Source organism: Anopheles coluzzii, chromosome 3 (assembly GCF_943734685.1).
Source record: "Anopheles coluzzii chromosome 3, AcolN3, whole genome shotgun sequence".
In the NCBI taxonomy this organism is placed as follows: domain Eukaryota; kingdom Metazoa; phylum Arthropoda; class Insecta; order Diptera; family Culicidae; genus Anopheles; species Anopheles coluzzii.
Genome location: NC_064671.1, coordinates 40,959,072 through 40,982,125, shown reverse-complemented (window position 1 = coordinate 40,982,125; position 23,054 = coordinate 40,959,072). Strand labels below are relative to the sequence as shown.

At 43.0% G+C, this 23,054-nt stretch overlaps 1 protein-coding gene across 16 annotated transcripts in view; it reads right to left on the bottom strand.

Moving 5' to 3' along the window:
- The window catches only part of LOC120959188 (neural-cadherin), a 258,035-nt gene that overhangs the window by 146,972 nt on the left and 88,009 nt on the right, over nt 1–23,054 (bottom strand). For all 16 annotated transcript variants that reach the window (XM_049609863.1, XM_049609875.1, XM_049609874.1 and 13 more), the window contains exons 10-12: nt 21,781–21,970; nt 7,560–7,742; nt 4,306–4,495 (exon numbers count right to left, since the gene is read on the bottom strand). In XM_049609863.1, coding sequence (XP_049465820.1) covers nt 4,306–4,495; nt 7,560–7,742; nt 21,781–21,970 — 563 coding nt within the window. The remainder of the gene's footprint in view (nt 1–4,305; nt 4,496–7,559; nt 7,743–21,780; nt 21,971–23,054) is intronic.

Below are 23,054 nucleotides of genomic sequence, written 5' to 3'. Positions count from 1 at the left end.
CGCACAGCCCCAAAAGGTAACGGTAATGGAAACAACATTCCGACACAAATAAAAACCCCAACCTCAAAATCCTAATCATAATAATTTATGCACCGGGCAACTACCGACCGCCCAGGGGCAGGTAACGGGTTAAAGACAAAGCCATAAATGGGAAGTGATGCAGGAGGGAAAGGTAACACGGGCCGAATATCCGAGACAGACCAACTCATACAGCGTGCAACGAACGATCGTCGATTTCAATATGATTCGGTTGAAAACCCGGAACAAAACTTTGTCCTTTCGTGGCACGGGGTCGCACCGGGACCTCTCCACTCTTTGCAATGTGTGTGCATGGATGCAGTTTTCTATATGCACGTTTGCTCTGATGGGAACGGATTTGTATGCATACGGTAGGAAAGTTTTATTATTTCACATGAAGTTAGAATAAATATAAAATGTGACTCCGCACTCATCCGTGCATTGGAAAGCTGTGTGAGTGTGTGCGTGTTATCTCGCACGCCCCGTACACACTGAGTCACAATGAAGGGTTGTGGCCACAATGTGATGTTAGTAGAGGTAGGGGCTGGCACCGAACGAGCTACACTTTTTCATGCCTAATCTACAAAAACACACACATGCACACATACACGCTCCCTGCGGAATGATTCAAAGAGCCACAAAAGCCACTGTTGCTCTGCGCTCAGCTCGACCGGAAAAAAATCATCTCTGGAAAAAGGAACACACGAAACAGAAACCCGAACGCATCCAGTCGTTGCGGGTCATGAGCGGAAGGCGGTGAGACATAAGCCATAACTTCATTTTTTGAGTTTTATGCTATGCAGTCGGAGGTTGACCCTCTTAGAGTGGTCAGTTTTATGCAAAGAGAGCAAAAGATTTCGTTCGACTATAGCGAACGCCTTCTACCTTGAACCACCAGCTCTGAGTACGGGTCAGAGCCCGCACTGTGCTTCGCAAGAAGAAAAGTTTAAACGCTGCCACAGCTCTGACGAATAGGAGTCGAACACAATAAGCCACGGCTCGGGTTGGACGTGCTCGGGTCAGGCAAAGCTTTGTTGCTGAACCATGATAAACTTCAAAAGGTGAAAGGCGTTCATATGCGAAGTGTGCGTTATCTTTGCAGCAAAGGACAAACGAACATACTCAGGCAGGTTTTAAGGACTTGCGGAAATCTTCACCAATATCAACCGAAGCGTCGCCTCCGCAGCAAGAAGACGTACGCAATAAAACATGGCACCTTCTTTCTTTCAACACATAATCGTCTCTCTTTTGTTTTGGCGTGATATAAGAGGTTCCTGTGAACCATATACAGCTGCTACACACTGTGCAGAGCGTCTCTGCTTGCTTGTGTGCGTGTGTGGTACATGCAATCAGAACACTTGCTCATAAATCCGCCTGAATTAACAGTGCGAACCTTTGCCATTTATGAATAAAACAAACATTCGTCGCTACAGCAAGCAACCACAGCAAGCTGCCCTCCTGATGCAACGTTCGCCGCCGTATGCTCGCACGGGAACGATAGTAATAAACATGTTAAACATTATCATCCCCCTTAAGCCACACGCACATATGCTGCAACGCGGGCAGAAGGCAGAGAGGTTAGCAAGCTTCCTCAAACGCACTTTCCATCCATACTGACACTGTTGGTTCGCTTTCACCGCTATCCCGCTCGTTGCATGCATGCATGTATGTGGAATTTGATTTTGAATGTTTGCCTTCTGGGAATGAATACACACGCACTCACACACAGACACAAGAGCCTTGTGCTGGGCGGCACATGACTGCAAGCCCCGTGTGTGTATCCCTTGTTGGATGAATCAAGCTCATCGTGTGTCGCTAGGCAGCAATACTCTTGCCAGCGCTCGGCATTACTTTAAGCCAGCCGGGAACTTGTTTCTCGTTTACCGCCACAGACGACCACCTTATCCTCACATACGATGTGACATAAAAGTTCCGAATTAAATTAAAGAGGCCACTAGGCTCCCGGCAGACGGACCACACAGTTTGAATCCGTGTCCTGTACTGTCGGTGTACGATCAATCCAGTAGCCCCATTTCCACACCAACTGAGTGTGCCTGCGGGCAACAAATGGACAAATGTACGGGTTTTGGTCCTGGATAGCGTAGGTGTGTGGTGGAGTTTATTTTAAAAGTTATTGGCTGTTCATAACCCATTCCAAATCCGGTTTTGGTAGGCTATTTCCAACCACAAACTTAAACGGACGACACACCTCACCTCAAAATCCATTTCCGGTCTAGCATTGGTGGTTTTTGGTAATGCCGTCGCTTCTCAACTTACTGCTCCGAATATAAGTCGCCCATTCGAAACTGCTTCTAGCTTTATACAAAAAAAAAAGATGAAAACCTCGACGAAAGAAATGCTAAGGTACCTTCAACCCTTTTCGTTCCATTGCTGGAATCTGTAAGAGGATTTTTGTCCTCAATCTCGTAGATGGAAGCATGCGGTAGACACGCAAGCTTTCGAAGGTTTCAAAAAAAAAAAAACTAATTTCAATCATCACATCGTACCAGGTGCTTGCGACCGTACTGGACACTGATAGGGATTTAATGATTGACTGAGGTTCGCAATTTAACCTACCATTTAATGGGCCTTTTATGGGTCGAAGGTGCGAAAGTGCGACGGTGTACTAAACCCACCGACAAAACCACAAGCCGATTGCCACTCTCTCTCTCGGGTCAATGTGCGAATGCTCCCATTGAAAAATCCATTTCATTTGAGTTCGCAGTGGCAGATAGGCAGCAAACTTACTTCACCCTACCTGCCCGTGTCCGGTTAGGTGATGGGATTTGCTGTTCCCCTTATGTTGTTCACCCTTGCCCCGTGGGATTAGCGAGGCTAGCACTACTTCAGGCCCAAAGCGGTTCGAACAGCGAAGGCTTGATCAACGATAGATGGAAATGAATTTGCTCGTAACGTTGACAGAGCGATGCTGCATGCTAGAACGCTATCAACGACACTAAAACCACATCAATCATAATTTATCGTCCTTGATTTAGTGTAGTACTAAACCATGTTGTTTAATTGCTTCCAAGAACTCCTCTGCCCGAATACATCGTAGGCTGGCAGTAGAAATTTAATAATCATCTTTAACAAACCCAAAAATGGTTCTCAAAAATCATGCCGAAAAAAAATTAATTAAAGCCCCGCCAATAAAACGGTTAATTACATCGAAGCACCCTTTAAGGCGACCCTTTTCCATAGCCGAAAGGCACATCAGCACAGCTCTCGCATTCCGGAAGCGCACGCGTCAATGTTTAGCACGCATTTTTGTCACAGCGCAATATTGCTCCCCGCATAAGCGTAACGAAACCCGGTCTGCATACTAGAGAACTGGGCGGAGGAAATCTTTTTCGCAGCTTAGCGTATTGCTTTTTTGTGTCCGATTTACATTAACAACTTTTTGGAGCATGTCTTAATAGAAACAAAAAAAACCAACTCCCCCCTTCCCCCTCCACCCGTGCGTTGCTAAAGAAAGAGTTAAAAAGGTGTCCGCTCATCCGCATAAAAAAGGGGCCTAGAATTTGTCCTCATTTTATGCCATTTTAAATTTTATTTTCACGACTGTTGCACGCGCCACACTGAGATGATGGTTGCGCTACCGGACGATCGTTACGCTGCCCAAAAACGCCCAAGTTATTAATTTACAAGTAATGAATATTAAAAAGGGATCGCTAATTGCTTTTCCCTATTTCCGCAGCGTTAATTTTGTGTGCATTGTGGCGGGCGACGAATCAACCATCGTGTAATGCAGTTTTGTTTTTTGGTTTCTTCCATTTAACCGTACGCTTTGTTTCGATCGTGTTTCCTCTACGCTATACGCTGTACGGAAGTTGGTTGACGCCTAATCCGTTTGCCATTGCAGACCCTATTTTTACAACAAATATCTTAGAGCACGTGCGTATGCTGGAATGTCGGTTGCTATCATCATTTATATAGCACGTGCCTATGACGTAAGGTAAGCACAACGCAATTCGTCGTGAAACGTGTAAATATTTCGTATAACAAAAAAAAAAACTCTCACACATAACTTACCCTGTAGCGAACATTTTTGTTTGGAATCAACGAGTAAAAGGTTGCCAAAAATCCACGGCTACTTGCCCTTTGCAAAATGGTTGGTATAAGCTACGCCCGTAGCGTCAATAATCAATACAGCATCGTAGCAGCGTAGCGTCGGGAGCGCCAAAAATGTGGCACCCAATCACCAAAAACCGATAGAGCGGGACGACGAAACAAATGGCAAAAAAAAAAAAAATACAAACCATGCGATGTGTACGTCAAGCGACTTACCTGAATTGGGCTGCTGATTGCTATTAGGCCGGGCGGATGGTGCTCCGTCACGTGCTTCGACTTCCAGAGCGTAGGCACCCTGCTTCTCACGATCGAACACAACTTTGGTGAATATTTCGCCGCTCTGCAGGTTGATTTCGAAGAAATCCTTGCCCTCGTTTCGAGGCGAATCGACGATGTAGTAGTATACCTGCAATTAAACACAAAAATGCATGAAATACCCACGAGAGACATATACACACACACACACTCACGAGCACAGCGCATCGAGAGCAATTAGCATTAATCGGTGGTGCATTCGGCGGCACAGGCTGTGTCTTCTTTTCGCCCAGAAGTGTGCATTAAGCGCCACTACTCCCTGCCCGTAATTACACAGCATCGATCGAACGCAATGACACGGAAGGAGAGCCCATTTTCGATGAGTGCTGGAGAAGCGCAGTGAATTCACTTCATAGCTTCCCATCCGTAACGAACCTTCCGAGAAATGGTTTTCAACTGCACTTACAAACCTCTGCTATGCAAAAAAAAGTTACACCAAACATAACACGAGTACGACGCTTTCGGGGCAGTAATCTCGCTCTCATTACGATCTTTCGTTTGCCTCCACCGACCGACCGTGCACAACTTTTAGCTTCATTCTAATTAGAAAACATCGAACCTTTTTATAATTGAATCCCTTAGGGTCCTCGAGCTCGGTATGCCGCCGATGCCCAAACCTCCGACCAAAGATCAGCCGATGTTAAAACGCCTCACTACCGCTTTACCGAGCGGTTTCATGGCGACGGTGTCGGATCGTTTGCAATAATTACCAAAAGCGATCCTCGAGGGTGCAATTAAAAATTTTCAATCGACAACTTTTGCATCTTAATTCACACGAAAAGCACATTACTCTTGTGCCGGAGCCGTGGTCTGGGTAGGAAATCTAATCATCTGAAGTGTGTAACAACACGCTGAGGGTTCAAAACCCCTTACATCCCGCTCAATGGCCAAATGCCAAGAGTTCATTAGCACCTTGTTGATTGGTGGTGGGCACTTCAGTCTAACGATAATAGACTACCGGCGTTGGTGCACGGGTTTGTAGGAAAGGAAGCTCCATAGCGATATTAAACTCGAGCAAAAAAGGAAACAAACTTTTTTTGTTACCTAATTTGGTAAATCACAAACGTGAAACAATCTCTCTAAATCTTTCTTTGTAAAGGCGCTGCGATTTGTAAGTTTAAAATCACTTCAAATTCAGCATAATTTGGAATTTGATGCTAAACCCTTAGTCATTTTTTTATTCAACTCGTCAGTTTTCCTGTTGGATTTCAAATTATCACAGCCAGTAAAATATAAATATAAATATCAATCCAGCACGTCAGTGTCAATAACATTATGGCATTATGCCTAATAAGCTATCCTTACCGTTACGAAAAATGCAACGATATTCAACAGTAGACCCGTATTCAATAATCGATTTCGATCACAAATGTACGAACGGTACTTTCGTGAAATGAATATGCGCCGAAAGTTAGCGAAGGCACGTATGGACACTTCACACATCCGGCCACATATGTCTACTTCCTTGTACCTCTTGGGCAAAATATTTCCAAAAAAGCAAAAAATCCACTCTACTCTGGAAGAAAATCTTGCAACCAAACATTGGATACTCTTCGAAAATCCCATCTTACGCACCTAAACAACGTTGCCTACACCCACAGCACGGGTTTATCAGATCATCTTTTGGTTTTCGTGGTTGAAACAAGTTAATGTCCGGGAGTGCTACTCCCGTTTTCTCGTTTCACGCAACCCTCACGCAAGATCGGCACACCGGAAAAGCGGCTCCAGAGAAAATGAATATTTCATAATCCTTATTGGGGGGCAAAAAGTGAATGACCGGTGAAATGGAAAAGCCAAAGCTTCGAAAAAGGATCGAAACTGACAGGGTTGATGTTGGTGGCGATGGTGGCGGTGATGGGGGTTTGGGGGTCAGCCTTACTGGCGGCCGATTAAGGCTGTGCGGTCAGTCGAACAGCACCGGAGAAAGGGTATACACAGCGTGCGTGCGTCTGTCTATGTGCGTGTGTATGCGCGCCTATGTTCTGGTCGAGCCAACTCACAAATGTCGAGTTGCGTTGTACACAGTTCATAAACACGCCCGCCCATTCGAACGGCTAACAAGAAGTCGGCTTAATGCAGTCGGAAAAGCAAAGAAAAAAATGTTGAACAGCTCCTACCATCTTCCCAAAACAACCCCTTCAGCTTTATAGGGAACAAACACATACACACACACCGTGCACAAGTGGAGCTCGACAGAAAAACAAGCACGAATTGGCACTTCTCGGAATCTCGGATCGAATTCGTCGCTTGCATTATCATGAAACAACATCCATTTTGCCGAACTCTTTTCGATGCCCGCTACCACCAGAACGACCATCACCACCGCAGCAATATAAAACCATGAAAAGACAACCAGGGCGTTTCCGGAAACAGCCCCAAACCTACCCCCGCCATTCCTTACCGCATAGCTCCCACCGCTACCGTCTACCAGCGAAGCGGAATTCAAGATTAAATAATCAAATGGAAAGTTATTTGCGATAAAAGTCTTTTCTCCGTCGTCGTTCGGGAAAACTGGCGAGAGGTTGAGCCAACCGCATGCTAAGCCGATGTCGCGCCGACCACGCTCCCGATGTAAGCCGGCTGGCTACCGGCGGGAAGACGGGGCCAGCCCGTTGTTGCGGTTGAGAAATGTAAAAGAGTTTCGCGAATGGGCCACCACTGTTTGTTTGGTCGCTAAAATATTTCCCAAAAATAAGCAAGATTTGCTATATTTGTTTTTCAATATTTTTTGTATGTATTTGGAGCTTTGAAACGGATTAAACCCCGCTAAGCGCGAGGTAGATTAAGAATGGTATTTAATGCTTTTTCTGAAAAGAGTATTTGGTGTGCCGAAGAATACGCGAAAGAATGCTATAAGTTATTCAATTCCAAATCCTTTTCTCGTGGTTTTCTTTAAAGAGGCACATGTGTACAATGTTGTTTCCCGTGCGTTAATATTTTCATCTTTTATTTAGACGCTAGGAATAGAAAGCTATTGCGAAACAGATGCACCATGGAATGCACTCTTGACAACAATGAGAGGCACACCCAAGTAGAAACAATTGCTAAACCAAACAATCCCCCATAAAAAAATCTCATTTCTCCCTTCCATTCGATTCGATGTCACTTTTAAATTCATACTGTACCCATCAATTCTTGTAGCAGCCTCAACTCACCTGATTGTTCGGGAAGGTACCGTCCTTATCGATTGCATTCACCTGTGTCACCTTCGTACCGATCGGTTCGCCCTCGAGGACGGTTTCCTGTTCACGTTCGGTAAACAGCGGTATTTCGTCGTTTACATCCTCTAATTGTATGTAAACAGTCGCTTCCGATGCAAGTTGCTGGGCGCCGTTGTTCTGCACGGGTGTGTGAATGTCCAATACCAATGCGATTCAACCGATGATGATTATGTGGAACGGTGAATATTGAGCATGTTTTTTTTTATTGTTTTTGTTTTGCGGCACGGGAAAACATCACCAAGCCGCAAACAGACCGCAGGATGAAACGGAAAAACGAGAAAAACAAAATGTTAGCAAAGCAGTAAAGTCACTGTACGTCAGCAGTAGTCAGCCATGTAGGCGTGCTGTGAAAGAAATGAAGAATGTGAAGCAAAATGAGCATTAATTTGATGATGTTCGACATAAATTTTAAATTTTGTGCACCGTACCGATTCCGTGCCATCTTGGTTTGGATGTGTTTTGCCTGCTATCCTTTCATGCTGTGGTGCAAAGCACACAAATGTACCAAAACCTGTACCCTGCCGCTAGTAAAGAAGGTAGTATGCAAATTGTTTGCCGCATTCCAGCGGCGTACCGGTTGTGAGGTGAATAATAAGACAAAGCTGCACATTCATAATCTTTACCATACACGCGACCAAAACGAAGACTTTCCAATCACATTATTTGCTGGAAGGAAATTGGGCAGAAAGAACGAAGGACGAACAGACGTAGACGAGGTAGCGAAAAATGAACCCGAGACAACTTCTGTGCTACTTGCGTGCAGCGGGCCGACGGTTGGGAACAGTAATGATAGCAATCCATTTATTCATGCCACCGGCAACCGTCATCCCTGTTGTGTTGTTACCGGTGGTTCGTGGAATCGTTGACATTGTGTACCGCCGCACAACGATGATACTAAAATGTGAAATTACTCGCAATTATTTTTATGCGTTTCGCCACGTTTTATGCATGTGCAGGGACAAACCGTGTGCATAATGTTACTGCTATCCATTGTTCTACGACTGTCGGGGCAAAAAGGACAATAAAACACGTATGCAGATCAGCGAAAGAGTATATTTTACGATGTCGAGTTAAAATAGAAACACAAACGTGCAGTACGAAGGGGTCGCGAATATTCCTGCTTCAAAGGATTGCAGAACATGGTTGGAAGTAATAAAGTTAGGAAGGAATAATTGTTCCTCTGTTTTCTCTTAATGTTGGGAAAAGATCACAACACACAATAAATGAATGCATGTGAATCATATTATGAGGGATACATTAGCATTCCTCGTGCGATGAATCGTTTAGAATTAAGGTCGACGAAAGTTTACGTTAGTCTTCACAACCAATTGTAATGACAATGTTTATTGCGTCACATTTTATTTTTATTAATATTTATTAGGTTATGAATTATTCTTCAATCCTAAACATTAATTCATTCAAAGAGTGCCACAATTCGAAACAATGAACAATTCATGTGCCTGATCCACTACGAAATAGTACTCTGTATGTCATTTTTTGCAAAAATAAATGCTGAAGGTCAATGCAAGGGCTTCGGGGTTGGTTTCCTTTTCTTTCCCTTTATAATTTTGAAGACCAGTGAAGCATTAAATATGATCAATCTTTCAATCTCGCCACCTTGTCACGGTAACTCTGAAATATTGCTCAACCAGCACACACACAGCAAAGCATCCATCTATCTAGTCCCCCAAAACTGCTTCCCCACCGAACAGCGCACCATAAATACATTAAAGCACAAACTTTGGCAACCGTTTTTGTTTTATGAACGTTTCATGATCACACAAACACATTCCCTTCGCTCTCGTGGCTATCTTCCAAATAATAATAATATCTATATTCCTCAACACACTACCACACACATCATACGCCCTTGTGCACGATTGTGTATAAAACCGAAAAGTTTTGCAATCACCAAACGGCACGCGATAATACCGCTGCTGCTGCCCGGCACATTCCAAACAATTTGATCCTATTAAAACTGCCATCAAAAGTGTTTGAAGCTTTTAATCGCCGCTTTAAGAAAACTGTTTCCTCCGCTTCCCTCTCGATCATCTTTCCCGCCCTCGGGAACGTCGTTACATCCAATGCGCTCACCGCGCTGACGTTCAATTGAAACAAAGACGTAACTTTTTCGCCTCCAGTCTTTGAAACGTAGCTTCCTGGTTGCGCTGAGAATGGTTCTGCTCCAAGCAGCTCCCCTTCTCTTCCGTAGCTCCGACCGCAGCACCCTTTTAAAATCGATCATTTCATTGCGTTTTAGTGACCCATTCCGCGCGACTCTAGCCATTTACTATCAATCATGGCAATCGTTGGACCGGCGAAGATGCTTTCTCCCCAGCGGGCGATAAACCTTTCCACTACCGTGCGAAAGAGCGCTCTTTATTTTTACTCTCGTCCCAAGATGATACACCTTCGGGTACAAGGGAACGAAGAAGAAAGAAATTAAATTACGCTACTCCCGTGCGGCCCAGCGAGACACTAACGAACGTAACGAAATGGGAGTAAAGAGTCCCGCTGCTGCGGCAGATAAAGCATTGGCGCTATTTAGTAATGGCTTTTCTGCCAACAATTTGCAACGATTCCACTTTTCCCGAGTGTTGCAACGAGTGCTCTGCTCGCTGCATCAAACTTTGTCTTCATTTTGCCACGTCAGCGAACCGTCGCATGCTTCTACTGCTGGTGTTGCTACTCCTTCCAGCAGATCCAATCTCAACCGTCGAACGATGCAACGCACGTTTGCCTGTGTTACAAAATGATACAGATAAACAAGTTAAGTAATCATCCGTTCAGTTAACATGATTTCTGCACACACTGCTGGGAGGTTAAATTTCAAGCTCAGTTTCTTACAAGCTCTGCATCTTCACTAAAGACAAGAAAGGTTGCTTGCGGCAAAAATGTTCGCGGTTTCTGTTCTGTCCCCGAGACGACGGGGCGCACACATCGATGGGTCGATATCATACACAAATCGCCTCCGGTGCTTCTATCCACTAGTCACAGCATCCTGTGTTAAGCTGCGAGTACACGTCTAGACGAGCAGAGACTCGTTAAAAGCTCTACATCAACCATACCTTCGGCCTTACCGCTTCGAGCTAGCATGATCATACTTTCCTCGGTACACATTATGCTTCCTCACTCTCAACACGGTTCGCCGCATAATCACAGATGACCCAGTTTGCGGAACTGAAAGTATAATCTATCATCGAACTGGCCATCATCCTACAAACACACACACACATAACGAACACCATCAACATGCACAGAGGGCACGCGTTAGGTGCTGTGCACGCTTACATTGTCACACTTTTTCGTTTCTCTTGTGTTTCTTTCTACCGTAAGAAAGGAAGCTACTTTTCTTACCAACATTAATACCCTGCTACTCTCTAATGATCATCAGCATAGTGTCACACCGGTAAGCAACATAAAGCGTGGCACCGGCACAACTCGCACAATTTATCGCATAATTTTGTCCTTTATTATAATAAAATATCGTTTTGCTGGCAAAATGGCCAATCATTTTTAATGCCATTATCTTCAGCATCTTCTGCTTCGCTGCTCGAGAGACGTTCCACTCCTTGCTAAGCTACTGGGAAAGTCAAGGCCCGATTACATTATTTGTTTTTTGCTTATGATTGGAACGCTGCTGTCTTTAGTAAACTCATTCACGCCTGTACTTGCACACCGAAAGATTACACTAACGATGCACCGAATGCTCTCGCAAGGTGCAATCCTTAAGCCAGATCTAACTGGAATTTATTTGCAGAATAAATATAAAGGTTTATAAATCTAAAACAAAGTGCTAGTAAACTGACGTTAGTTCTATGTTCATTTTAGTAACTGGAGCGAATTGAACCTTTATTAAATCGGATTACGACACCTGTTATGTCTTTGGCTGAATCATTTCTATCGCGCAGCACTGAGTATTTCTATAATATCCGTAGCAAATCCAATTCACCGAACTGGACCGGGCAAGCAAAATGTATGTGTGTATGTGTGCACCATTCATATCCGAGCTTTTGTAAGCCGCTTAACTATGCCAAATAATTATTTTCCCTACCAGGAAAATTCCATTTGTTCCGTTCCCGAGTGCTGCGTGTCTCGCCGAGAAAATGAAATGAGAGTAAAAACACCACACAAAAAAAACAATCCTCAGTGAAACAAGCAGGGCTCATTAGCTTACATTCTGCGCCTCAGCTACACGATTCCCAATTAGAGAGCGAAAGATATCACGGGACAGCAATTCTTATTCAATGCTTGCGCAAATGCAAAACGTGGCCACCGTCTGTCGCATTAATGGTAGTACCGCACACTGAAACTTTGTCCGATAAATGGAAGCTAAAATTTTGTTTCAAAATTTCCTTCCATTGTGTTCCGAATTACATGCAAAAGGCAGCCCATAGGAAAGCTTCCAGCGAGACAGACACGACCAGGTTAGTGTCAGTTTTATTTATTCTTGAGCTAACAAAAAATCCACTCATTTTCATAGCGACGTTGCCGTTCGGTGGCTTTTTCTGTGCCACACAAAATTAACACTTTCGGGTACGGGTCGTGTGAGTTTGACTTCAAAGAATTTGCGTTCCCAACTGGGCCCTACCTCCACGTGTACTGAAACATGCACATCCCTTATGGAGAGAGGAACTCTTCCCATACAGCTGGAAGGAACAATCCCACATTATCGCAGCAGCAAAGTCGTCCTCATCAACGACTTCTCTCTCACCGGAGTTGGCTGCTAGCTTTTGCGCTTCCTAGCTAACACCTTCTATTGCTCATTCCCTTTGCCCCATTTCTCTCACTCTATATCTCTCTATTTCTCTCTATCTCTCTTGCTCTCACTTGTTTCAGATGCAGTTTTCCATTTTCCGGCCAAAGCTGCAAGAGATAAATAGATTATAGCTTCCGGAATATCTATGTCGCCAGATTTCGTATTAATTTATGAAAATGTAATTTATATGCAAATTTTCCTACACAGCACAAACCCACACACACACACAAACACATACACATACCGGAGTCGTGACAAAAGTGCATCGAATGGATTATTATTAGATTGCATTAGGCGGGAGCAGGTTGAAACGCTGGATGTGGTAGGATCATGGATAGCGATCGCTCGTGCCGATGCATTGTACTGCGCCTTCAACTGTGAATGCGTGTCTGGAGAGGTACCGCCACTGCCCATCCCCATGATGCATCCCCTTTGACCATTGGAAGGGTGTAATAAGTAGAATTTTCGACGGCGGCGTAGATAATCCCACTTGGCGACTATCCACTGCCATCCCATCAATGGGACTGTCCGGGTGTGCTTATGATACAGCCCAGAAGGTTTCGAGTCATTAGACCGTAATCGCGAATCCTGGATTGGCAATACAATTTCCAACGTGCCTAGCGGCATGGGTTTAACAGTGAACATACAAAAAGTAGATCTCCATGCTGCACTTCTTAGAATACTCCGATTGAGCGTATTGGTAATGAACAGGATGCTATACCGGCATCCATCCCATAATGTTTCGCTGCTCGAAATACAGTACGGAAAATTGCAATTTTGTAATAAGCTTTTTTGTTGTGCATTTTACGTTCAGAAAGTTGCCTGCGATTGAAACGAGGGAAAGGTTAGATATTTTTGGCACTGCCGTTTTGCTTATTTGCTCGTTTCACTGAGTAGCTGCTTGTCTATGGTGTACAAGCATGTCCAAGGTAAGGACGGAAGGAATAGTGATGGTTGTCGTGTTGCACATACTTTACATTGCATGGCAGGACACATTCTTCAGCAGTACCCTGCACGGACCAGAAGTCTGACGCCAGTGCAACTTTCGCTGTGATGGAAAGATAAAATACTTCTCATCACCATAATCACCACACCCTTCAGCGAAGTTAGCCACAGTACGCAGGACCCACCTGACAAGGGATGGAATATTTTCTCGACCTAAAAGGTAACCCCGTTGTTGTGATCCATACACACACACACATACACCCACACATGGAGAAGGTGGTAATGGATCTTTGTTTTCTGCACCAAGTGATCCAGTGTGTCGTCCGGGAGCTGGACGAGTTGGCTGTGCTGTGTAACGTCGCCCGACCACAGGTGTTTATAATATGCTGCTGCATTCATCAAGGGATGCAAGTTGCGGAAAGGGGCAAGGCAAGCGTGTACCGGTATGTGTTGCGATGGAAGGTTAATGGATCACCTTCACCGCTGGTTAGTTCAGTGACATTTGCCATATCAGCAGTCTGAGTGGGGTTTGCCTTGATTTTTCGCTCCGTCCTCAAGGTTTTGATGAATTTCTGGTCGGATGCATTTTTCAAAGCGAAACGAGAAATGGTACATTGCTGCAACACATTCGTATGCAATTCTGCCAAAAAGGCCTGCAATATTAAAACCTACAATGTAGCCACTGTGGTACGTTGGAGATTAAAATTAGGGCGGTGGTAGTGCTGTGAATATTGCAATATCTACAAACTAGCCCAAATGCGAAAAACCATTGCACTGTATGCTGCAACATCAGTCCAATTAGTAGCTTTATGTTGCTAGTAACAATGGTAAAGTTGTGGTTATTTCATTTGGTGTGGTACTTGCAGGTTGTTTCAATGAAATTTGGCTTAACCATGATGTTGACGACCAAGAAGCTGCTGACAAACAATCTGATGAAAATGTTATAAAACCCGTGTTTGTTCGTACATACAATTTCGCATGTTTCTTTTGATACTTTGTCGTCGGTAACTATGTGCGTTTAAGTTATGCATATTTTAAGTGGATTTTTGAAATTATTTGCTCAGCATCTCCAACGATGCTCCACAATATTGGCTTACTTTGAACTCGTACCAAATCGATTAGATCATGTTAGGAAATGGAAACAATTCATTGTCTTTTTAAATGATTCAATTGATGGAGTTATTCTTCGACAATTACGACAATAAATATTTACCTAATCGATGCTTATACGCTAAACATTGGCGAAAGTAAGTTAATAATTCAATAACATGGAACATAGAATTGGGTATACGCATTGTTTATTCCCCATTTCAAAGGAAGAAAAAATAATAAAGATCGCTTTGACGGACAACACATCTCTCCGCTATCCATTATCCATCTATTCTCCAGACATCATTACTGAGTACATTAAATTATACTAAAGTGATCTCGAATGTTGCAATAACACATTATTTACGATATGTGGAGTGCATTATCAACAAACTGACGAAACCCCGTAGCGGTGTATCTGTCCCTAGACGTTAGTGCAAAAATTCATCTTCATCATTGATATTGTTTTTTTTTTTTGTTACTTTACCACAAAACAGTCGCAACGACTCGAGCACAGTTCGGGTGTGCCTGTCGTCTACGGCTGTTTGCTACTGCGCGATAAACAACTGGAAGAATGGTTTGCCTTCCTTCATTCACCATGACCGGTTTGCAGCGTAAAAGTGTCATCTTTTGGTGGAAAATACATCGAATTGAAGTTGCTTCCGTGCCCTTTATAACTGTTATGTGGCATGTTTTAGGTGGAGGGAACAGAACAAAACGACCAACCACCCGTTACCATTGTTTTGTCACTTTATATGCTACCTCGAGAGGGTAGCCGCGTTCGCCTTGCCATGTGTTGTGCACGAGAAATATCGCTTCTATTCCGAGGTATCATTTTATTTGCTCTAACGCGGCCAGATCCAAATGTCGTTCCCACTGCGCTGTCGCAGAGGGTGTGTGGATTGCGGTGAACAGATTTTTATGTTCCGTACCACAACATGCCACACATCCGCCATTTCCATGCTACACTTTTTCCGCACTTTAAAACTCAATTCCAGGGTCATGTGTGGCTCTTTTTGCTGGCTTTGATTGGGCTAACAGCAATGTTTCTGGCATGTTGGTGGCAGTTTCAACCCAAAAGAAGCAGATGGAGGGAAACCAAGCGCGGGTGCAAAGTTTTAGCAGTCAACATACCGAAACGACACACCCTCACCATCCTCCTGCTTACAATACCCAACAGGTTTGTTGGCTTTCGCGTGTAGTACTTTTACGCTGCTAATGGAGTAACTTTTCATAGAATACCACAAATCAATTTCGTAAAATTACTCCCCAGCGACAGTCGCATCCACCGCAAAACAAATATTTGGCTCTACGCCGGGAAGAAAAAATGTACAGTTGTGCGTCAGGGCCCTACATAGCCTCTCGCACACACAAACGTGCTGGCAACGCTTCGAAACGAACTTGAAACGCTGCTTTAAAATGGTATACCAAAGAAAACCGAAACACCACACAGCTGAATCTCTTCGCATTCTGCAGCTAATCAAAACTTAATCACGACACACCACGGTGGCGCTAAATTAATGGAGCGTTTGGTTAATTTGTTTTCAGTGCGTCGCTCTCAAACACTCCTCCTGCGTTTGAAACGGGGGAACTGCCTGAATGCACGCATATAATAAACGCCATTGCGTTGCCATTTTTCCAGCCACAACACCCGTCGCCGAAATTGCGGTCGAAGCCAGTGCCGGAGGCGAAAGGACGATTTGTTGAATCGCAAACGGATTTGATGCTACATTAATCTTTGCCCCGGGAGCAAGGCAAAGAGGACGAATTTCGCTAGCACTTTTACATTCTTTTCACTTTATTGGTCCCTGTCTGTTAGGAAATTATTTTCCCACGCCGAAGCAAACAGAAATCAAGCGCTGTTTGAATGAGTTTCTTACCGATGCCTCTGCACAAGAGGCTGTATATGATTTCCTATCCGCTTGATTGGCGCCCTCCCTATCGTGCCTCCATAACGCAGATGGAGCGAGGGACTACAGTTCAACTTTTTCCGCCTAAAATCATTTTATTTTGAGCGTATTTTGCGCTTATGCTGGCTGTGTGTATGTGCGCTTCATCATGCTTACTTTTGTACGCTGTTTTGTTCGCGCGCTCCCTTCCGAGTTGTTTTCTATTTTTCCTTTCGTTTGAGCATTTGTATATCACCATCCACATCCCGATACGATAAATCTGTTTCACGCTTGTGAAAATCATTTTCATAAATTATGCCCAAATAGTACATGCATATTTATAGCGCAAAAGTTTCGTAATTAATAATCAATTTATTTCGCAAAAACACACACACAGAGTAGCACGCATAACAGATTATAGGCAGGTTTTAGGGTGGAACAAGCGAAAATTTGCGTACATCTTTTGCTCGGAGAAAAGTTACCGGAGCGTGAAACTGATTTATTATTTTTTTTGTTTAGAGAAGAGATAAGATTTATTCAATATTATTGAATTGGAACAATATTGAATGGATTATTGTACATTTTTCCACAATATATCAATGGAAGAAAGATCTGAGTAAATTACAACTTTTGCAGAACTTAATAACAATATGAGCTGGTGACGCCCAGTAAGGTTTGTTCTCTTTCAAAACACTTTTATACAATCATTCCTAAAGTGGTCCCTAACGCCTATCAGTGGGCACAACACAATCGGTAGTAGGCGATATGAATGAAACAGTCCACAGATGGGTGTTGGTATTAGTAACTAGAGAGCGATCGAAATTGGTAAAATTCTTACGACTTATTGCTTACAGCGTCTTACAGAACATATTGATGGTTTGTCACGTTTTATATGTATTAAGTTGATTACTTGATTGGATTATTTGAAGTCAACATATTAAAATCTTATGTCTACATCCACATCGGTCCAAATAATTGTTATTTATTTAAACAATGATGACAAGAAGATGATGGATGTTTCCATATTATTTTTACGAATTCAGCCAAGTGTCACAACGTTTTCTTACTTTGTTTTGTCCATTCGGCCTAGATCTCAAAGTAATAAAGATGAGATATTTATTTACGATGGTAAGAGCAACATAGCACATATTGAACCACCAGGTTGGATTCGAGATAGGCAAGCAACGTTCCGATCACTAGCAAATTGTTTTCTCCATCCTTCTTTGGTCAAGAATCCCGCTCCAATTACCTGCTCGACAATTTAGCAAGGCCTACATTCTTTGCTTTCAATGAGTTATTGAATACCCATACGTATACGGTCCATTCGGGGCTTGATCCCATAAAGGATATGCTTTGAGGTCGTGCGAGTTGATGACTGTATCACCAACATTTATCGCGTAAAAAAATGGGAACCACTGGATTAAACATTCCGAACCTTTTTGATGACTGTTTTGTGCAAATTGATAACACGACTAAAAGTATAAAAGCTTTCGCAAAGATCAACGAAAAAATCACGCAGAGTAATTATTATTCAAACAAACTAATTATCCTATCTACTTGAAATCACATGAACAATAACAAAAGAAGGATTAAATATGAAATCAACACAAAAGTAAAATAAAACAATTCGAAAAGAAAATATCACTCCATTTAGGCTGCCAAGGTACTGCTAGCTACTGTCCACAGCTGTACCCACACCTACACTTTTTCCTCCTTTCTCCCAAATCCGGCGGGTAATACCAGAAGAAGAAGGGAGAATGGTTTCAAAAAGTTCGCGTAGGAAAAATCGACCGTCTGTCTGCAGCAAAATTTAAGCAAACGACATCCGTTATAGCACACGCCCAACATATCTGCAGCCCTAATTAAAAGTTTCTGCGCAAATCCATGCCCGCTACAGATGGAACCCGAATGATTTTTTCTCCCCGCAGGACGCAGAAAGACTGTGCTGTGGGTGTTCTAAAAAAGCACACGGAGCAAAACGAGATAGAAGCAAAAAGAAACAAGATCGCTGATCAACGAGCGAATGAACTTTTGCCTTGCGTCAGCGGTACTATACTGGCGTCATGCACCATCCGAGGACCAGCACCAACTACCTCTTCATCCCCAACATTGATCACATCAATTTCGAAAGAAATCGGAATCGAGTGGGCAACAACTTGAATTCTCGTTCCTAGTGGCTCACGAATTAAACACGTCTTTATCGGCGAACTTTCCTAACGTCTGTAGAACCGGCTGTTCCTTCTCCCTTGCTAGCGCACGGTATTATGAGGATGAAACCACCAACTTTATCGGCAGTAGAGCAACCACTGTATGATAGAAAGGGCTGGAACTAGCGATAGAGAGGAGCAAAAGAGACCAGACGGCAACCGGGAACTAAAAACGAGCCCAATGATCTTGACACTATTTTTCTCCGAAGAGTTAAGTGTACACTTGTGCACTACCTCTTGCGAGGGGCATTCGGGATGCGAGAAGTGTGCTAACAATCGCCTCAGAAGATCAGCGAAACGGGAAAAATGATTTTTGTGCGATATGAAGGGTGCTTCTTTGACTTCCCACGGCAACCATTCTGCCTTCCAGGCACAAGGGTGGCAGCACTGGTTTATGGTGCAAGCGTGAGTAAACTGCACCGAACGAGGACTATAGGACCGATTTTCCAATGTAGCAACAAAAAAAGAGGGCGCAAGTGTATCCCTCTCAAGCCTATCGCGGAACTGACAGCGACCCGGTAGCTGGAAACCTAAAATTGAGTCTATCCCTTTCAACTGTTAGTTCCAAACTAACCAACAAAAACATGTACCCTACCAGATAGCTCCCAAATCCATGGAAAAGCCCTCAAGAGTCATTGATTGTGTGTGTCTGTTTTTTTACTCGTAATTGAAACGCTCCTTTTGTGCAACGAACTTGCTCAGTGATGCTCGGAAGCGCACTACCAACCAACCAACCAACCATCCACTGGCTATTTGTGTTGAAAGGCTTTTCGAACGCGGTGCTGTATTTTGGGGCGGCTGGAGGGACAATCCAAATAAAAACTGTTTCTAGCATGCACCCCCAAAAGTGCAGGCCCAACTATTTCCACATTTTCTCCTCTGTCGCCTCCTACTCCTGAGACTCTACTCGTGCGTTGCGAGTGGTAAGTTCTTCGCTCGCGAGTTGTAGCGTGGGCACAATGGCGACTTCCGTCCAATCTGCCACATCCGGTTCTTCAAATATTCTTTCACACTTTTATTTCACTCCCTCCGCCCACACACTATCAACTTCACATTTTCGGGTCGGTTGATCGTAAAAGGGGAAATAGGCGCTGGAACTCATTCGGGCGCATTCTGATCGCCCACGACGAAAATCCCATTTACGAGGAGCATGAAGGAGGGAGGCATAAAAACCAGTCACCAATTCGCAACTAGGCACGTTCCGACCATTGCGTTTCAGGATGCCAGTTTTAGTTTTTTAAATCGCGTTCTACGTTTTTTTGTTCTCTCCACGCTCTCCATCGCATGCTACTTTCAAAGGGAAAGGATCGAGATTTCTCCCTTATTTGCAAATAAATTCGTTCCACGCGCTATTTCTGTTCCCCGATCGTGCTTACACCAATTCACACATAGGTATAATAGAAAGAGAGATTGAGTTCGTACCATAAAATCTTGCAAATTCACACCAAATGTAAAAAATGGAACCGGAATGGATAGATTTGCATTGCTCTTGAAACGGCTTTTTGGCCGGGTGAGGATAGCTGCGTGAAAAAATGATTACAAAAATTAAGCACAATTCTCGACTGGCTAAGAGAGACGCCGAATGCATTCCGCTACCCTTCTCCGCTCTGTTCACCCAACTATGAGCAATGGGCACGAAATGAAAAATCTGTAACATAAAGCTTGCCACCACCGTACTTCGCTCGCAATGCTTAACTTACTTTTCTGCTCGATGCACCCAGTCGGAGCCGTCGTCTGGCAAGGCAACACGCGTAAACAAAAAAAAAACACACACACACACACTAAGTCACACCTTTATCTCACAGCAAGCACCGAAAGTGGAAAAGCGGCCAAAAAGTTAATTTATTCAAATTCAAAGTTTTGACTCGCCGTTTTTCATCTTGCCGCTCGAATGGCGTGCCGGCCGTGACGCTAAACTTTGCCTCGATTTCAACATTCCTTAACCTTCAGAGAAGGCCCTGCTTCCTTGCACATGCTATTCGCCTGTGCGTACCAATACTGGGAAGAGGTGCAAAAAAAAAAAAACTTGATAACGAGGATCATCCGCCGGAACGCACTCGCGCACACTTTCGCGAACAAAGTTAGTTGCCATTTTCATTCATAACGCACAGTTTGCGTGCGGAAACTTTTGCTATGGCTGTTTTGCGCGCCATAGCTTTCTGCTGTTTGATTTTTTTCTGTGTGTGTGTTATAAAAAAAAAGTATGGGGGTAAGTTGTGCGATTAAGATAGGAAGTTGTTGGGGGCTGCAATAACTTCAAACCAGCTGATACCCAGTAGACGTAGATGTTGAAACGAAAATGATCGAATTGTCGATAAAAATCGCAAGCAAATTATTTGCTCATGCTATCGTTTTTCAGCTCACTTAATGGATGATACAGTTGGATTAGAGCTAATAGTACAGCTTTTTGTGTATTTGTTTTTTTTAATATATTATGTTGCCGTGTTTTGTTTCTGTTACGTGATGGGCAATGGAATTTAAAACAGATGATTCATTTTCTCAAAAAAATTAAGACATTTAAAGATACTGGAAAATTGAATCCTCGGAATATAATGTAACAAATGTGGCCCTATTTGATCAGTTTACCTTCATACCTTTTTACTTTCTATTGCTATACGTTTTGTAAACATTAATATGTTTTAATTAAATTAATTAATTTAAAAAATTTATAAATAAAAAAGTGCAAAACCAAAAACTTGCACAATTAATACAGAATCGATTTTTCGAGTAGATTGCTTGTCAAACGACCTCAAAACACATGGCACAAAATTGGCCAAGCAAAACGAAGGCAGACCTACCAGATCCAGCTGTATCATCAATTTCATGACCCCATGGTATGTGACAAATATTTCAAATTCTAAAACATCGCCGTTGGATGGCTCGTGCGGATGATTTATGGCAGTTGTTGTATTAGAATTACATAATTTAAAAAGGGAAAAGTACATTTTTATTCATCTTCATCATAAGCGTCTTTCAATATGCTTTGGCCCACACAAATTTGATTTATTTAAAGTTCTATCACAGTTCTCTCAAGTGTACACTCTCTGCAGTGTGTTTTCTAAACTTAAAAACAAAGGTGTCATTGATCATATAGACAATGTAACAGCGGTTTAGTACATATGCTGGAATTTTCGTAATTGTATAATTAAAACATTAATTGAAAAACAGTTAATACACGTTTATGTCGAACATCATCGCATGTGAAAAACAAAACAAAATAAAAAACTGCAAACTTATACTGTATAAGACTAGTACATTTTACTTACCTCAACACGGACGGTCAAATTGTACTCCTTGATCGTTTCAAAGTCCAGCGGATGGTTCACCTTGATGTCGGCCCACGTATCGCCGTTGTCCGGTCTTTGCTGCAGATAGAACGTGTGCAGCTTGTTCGTCTGTGCGGTCGAGCCGGGCATAAGCCGATAGAATACCGTCGGATTACCCTCAATGCCCGAGCTGCCCGTACGTGCACAGAGCATTTTCACCGAATAGTTACGAACACGACGACCGCGTTTGTGGCAATGAAAATGTGAACAAAAAATATATCAGAACATCGTTCCTCGGAAACCCGTTGCCTGCAGACACTACTTAAAGATAGGTTCTACCATTACTAGTTAGTATTTGTTTAAGGTACAACAACATAAAAAATGCAAACACATAAAGAAAAACTTGCTGTAAATAAAAATTCGTACACACACCAAACACGCAAAGTGAGATAAAGAAGCTAGAGCTGTTTTTTTGTTGTGCTCTAGAGCTTCATTTTTCTCCGAAATTAGGAACATTCTTCAAACCAGCCCATGTGGATGTGCCCGAGCGCGCGCGCGTTTGTCCTTCTGCGAAAGGGAACATCTTTTTCCGATTTTTTGAGCTATCGGTTCCAATTAGCGAAAGGTACCATTTAAACAAGCACCAGACTTTCTCCCTTTTCGTCAAACTTGTACGCCGGGGATGGAAAAATGAGATTTTTTGTTTGTTTCTATTTCGGAACGTACGAGGGTGTTGAATTTCTACAATTCGCTGCAAAAACAAGGAAACATTTTTTTGTGTACAGTTTATGTTGCTCTGAAAAAGCATAAAAAAGCATAAAGGATCGAGAGCGCATCGACAGGGCTTGGTTGATGAATGTATCTTGCAGCACGATGGATAAAGTATTCCTTGCCCACGCCTCAAAACAAGTCCCGGAAAACGTGGGCAACGGAAACCCGTGAAGAAAGGGATGAATTTGAAGAATGAAATGATAACTACTGCTTTCTATGCAAAGGTACAATTAAGAGAAAAAATAACCTATAAGGCATATCTCCTTCTTAACCCAGTCACGCCTTTGACGGTTAGAATTTCATTTCAAATTTGAAGCGTAACTATTTTAAACACCATCATTTTTTTTTTTGTTATTGTAAATCTATGCAAACATAAATGAAGAATTATATCAATTATGGAAATGAACGCATTTGTCTATTTATATAAAAATCTGGACAAAATTCAAATTCCCAGATGAAGACGCCCTTTTTTCGTTGCAGAATTAAACTAAATGTTTTAGATA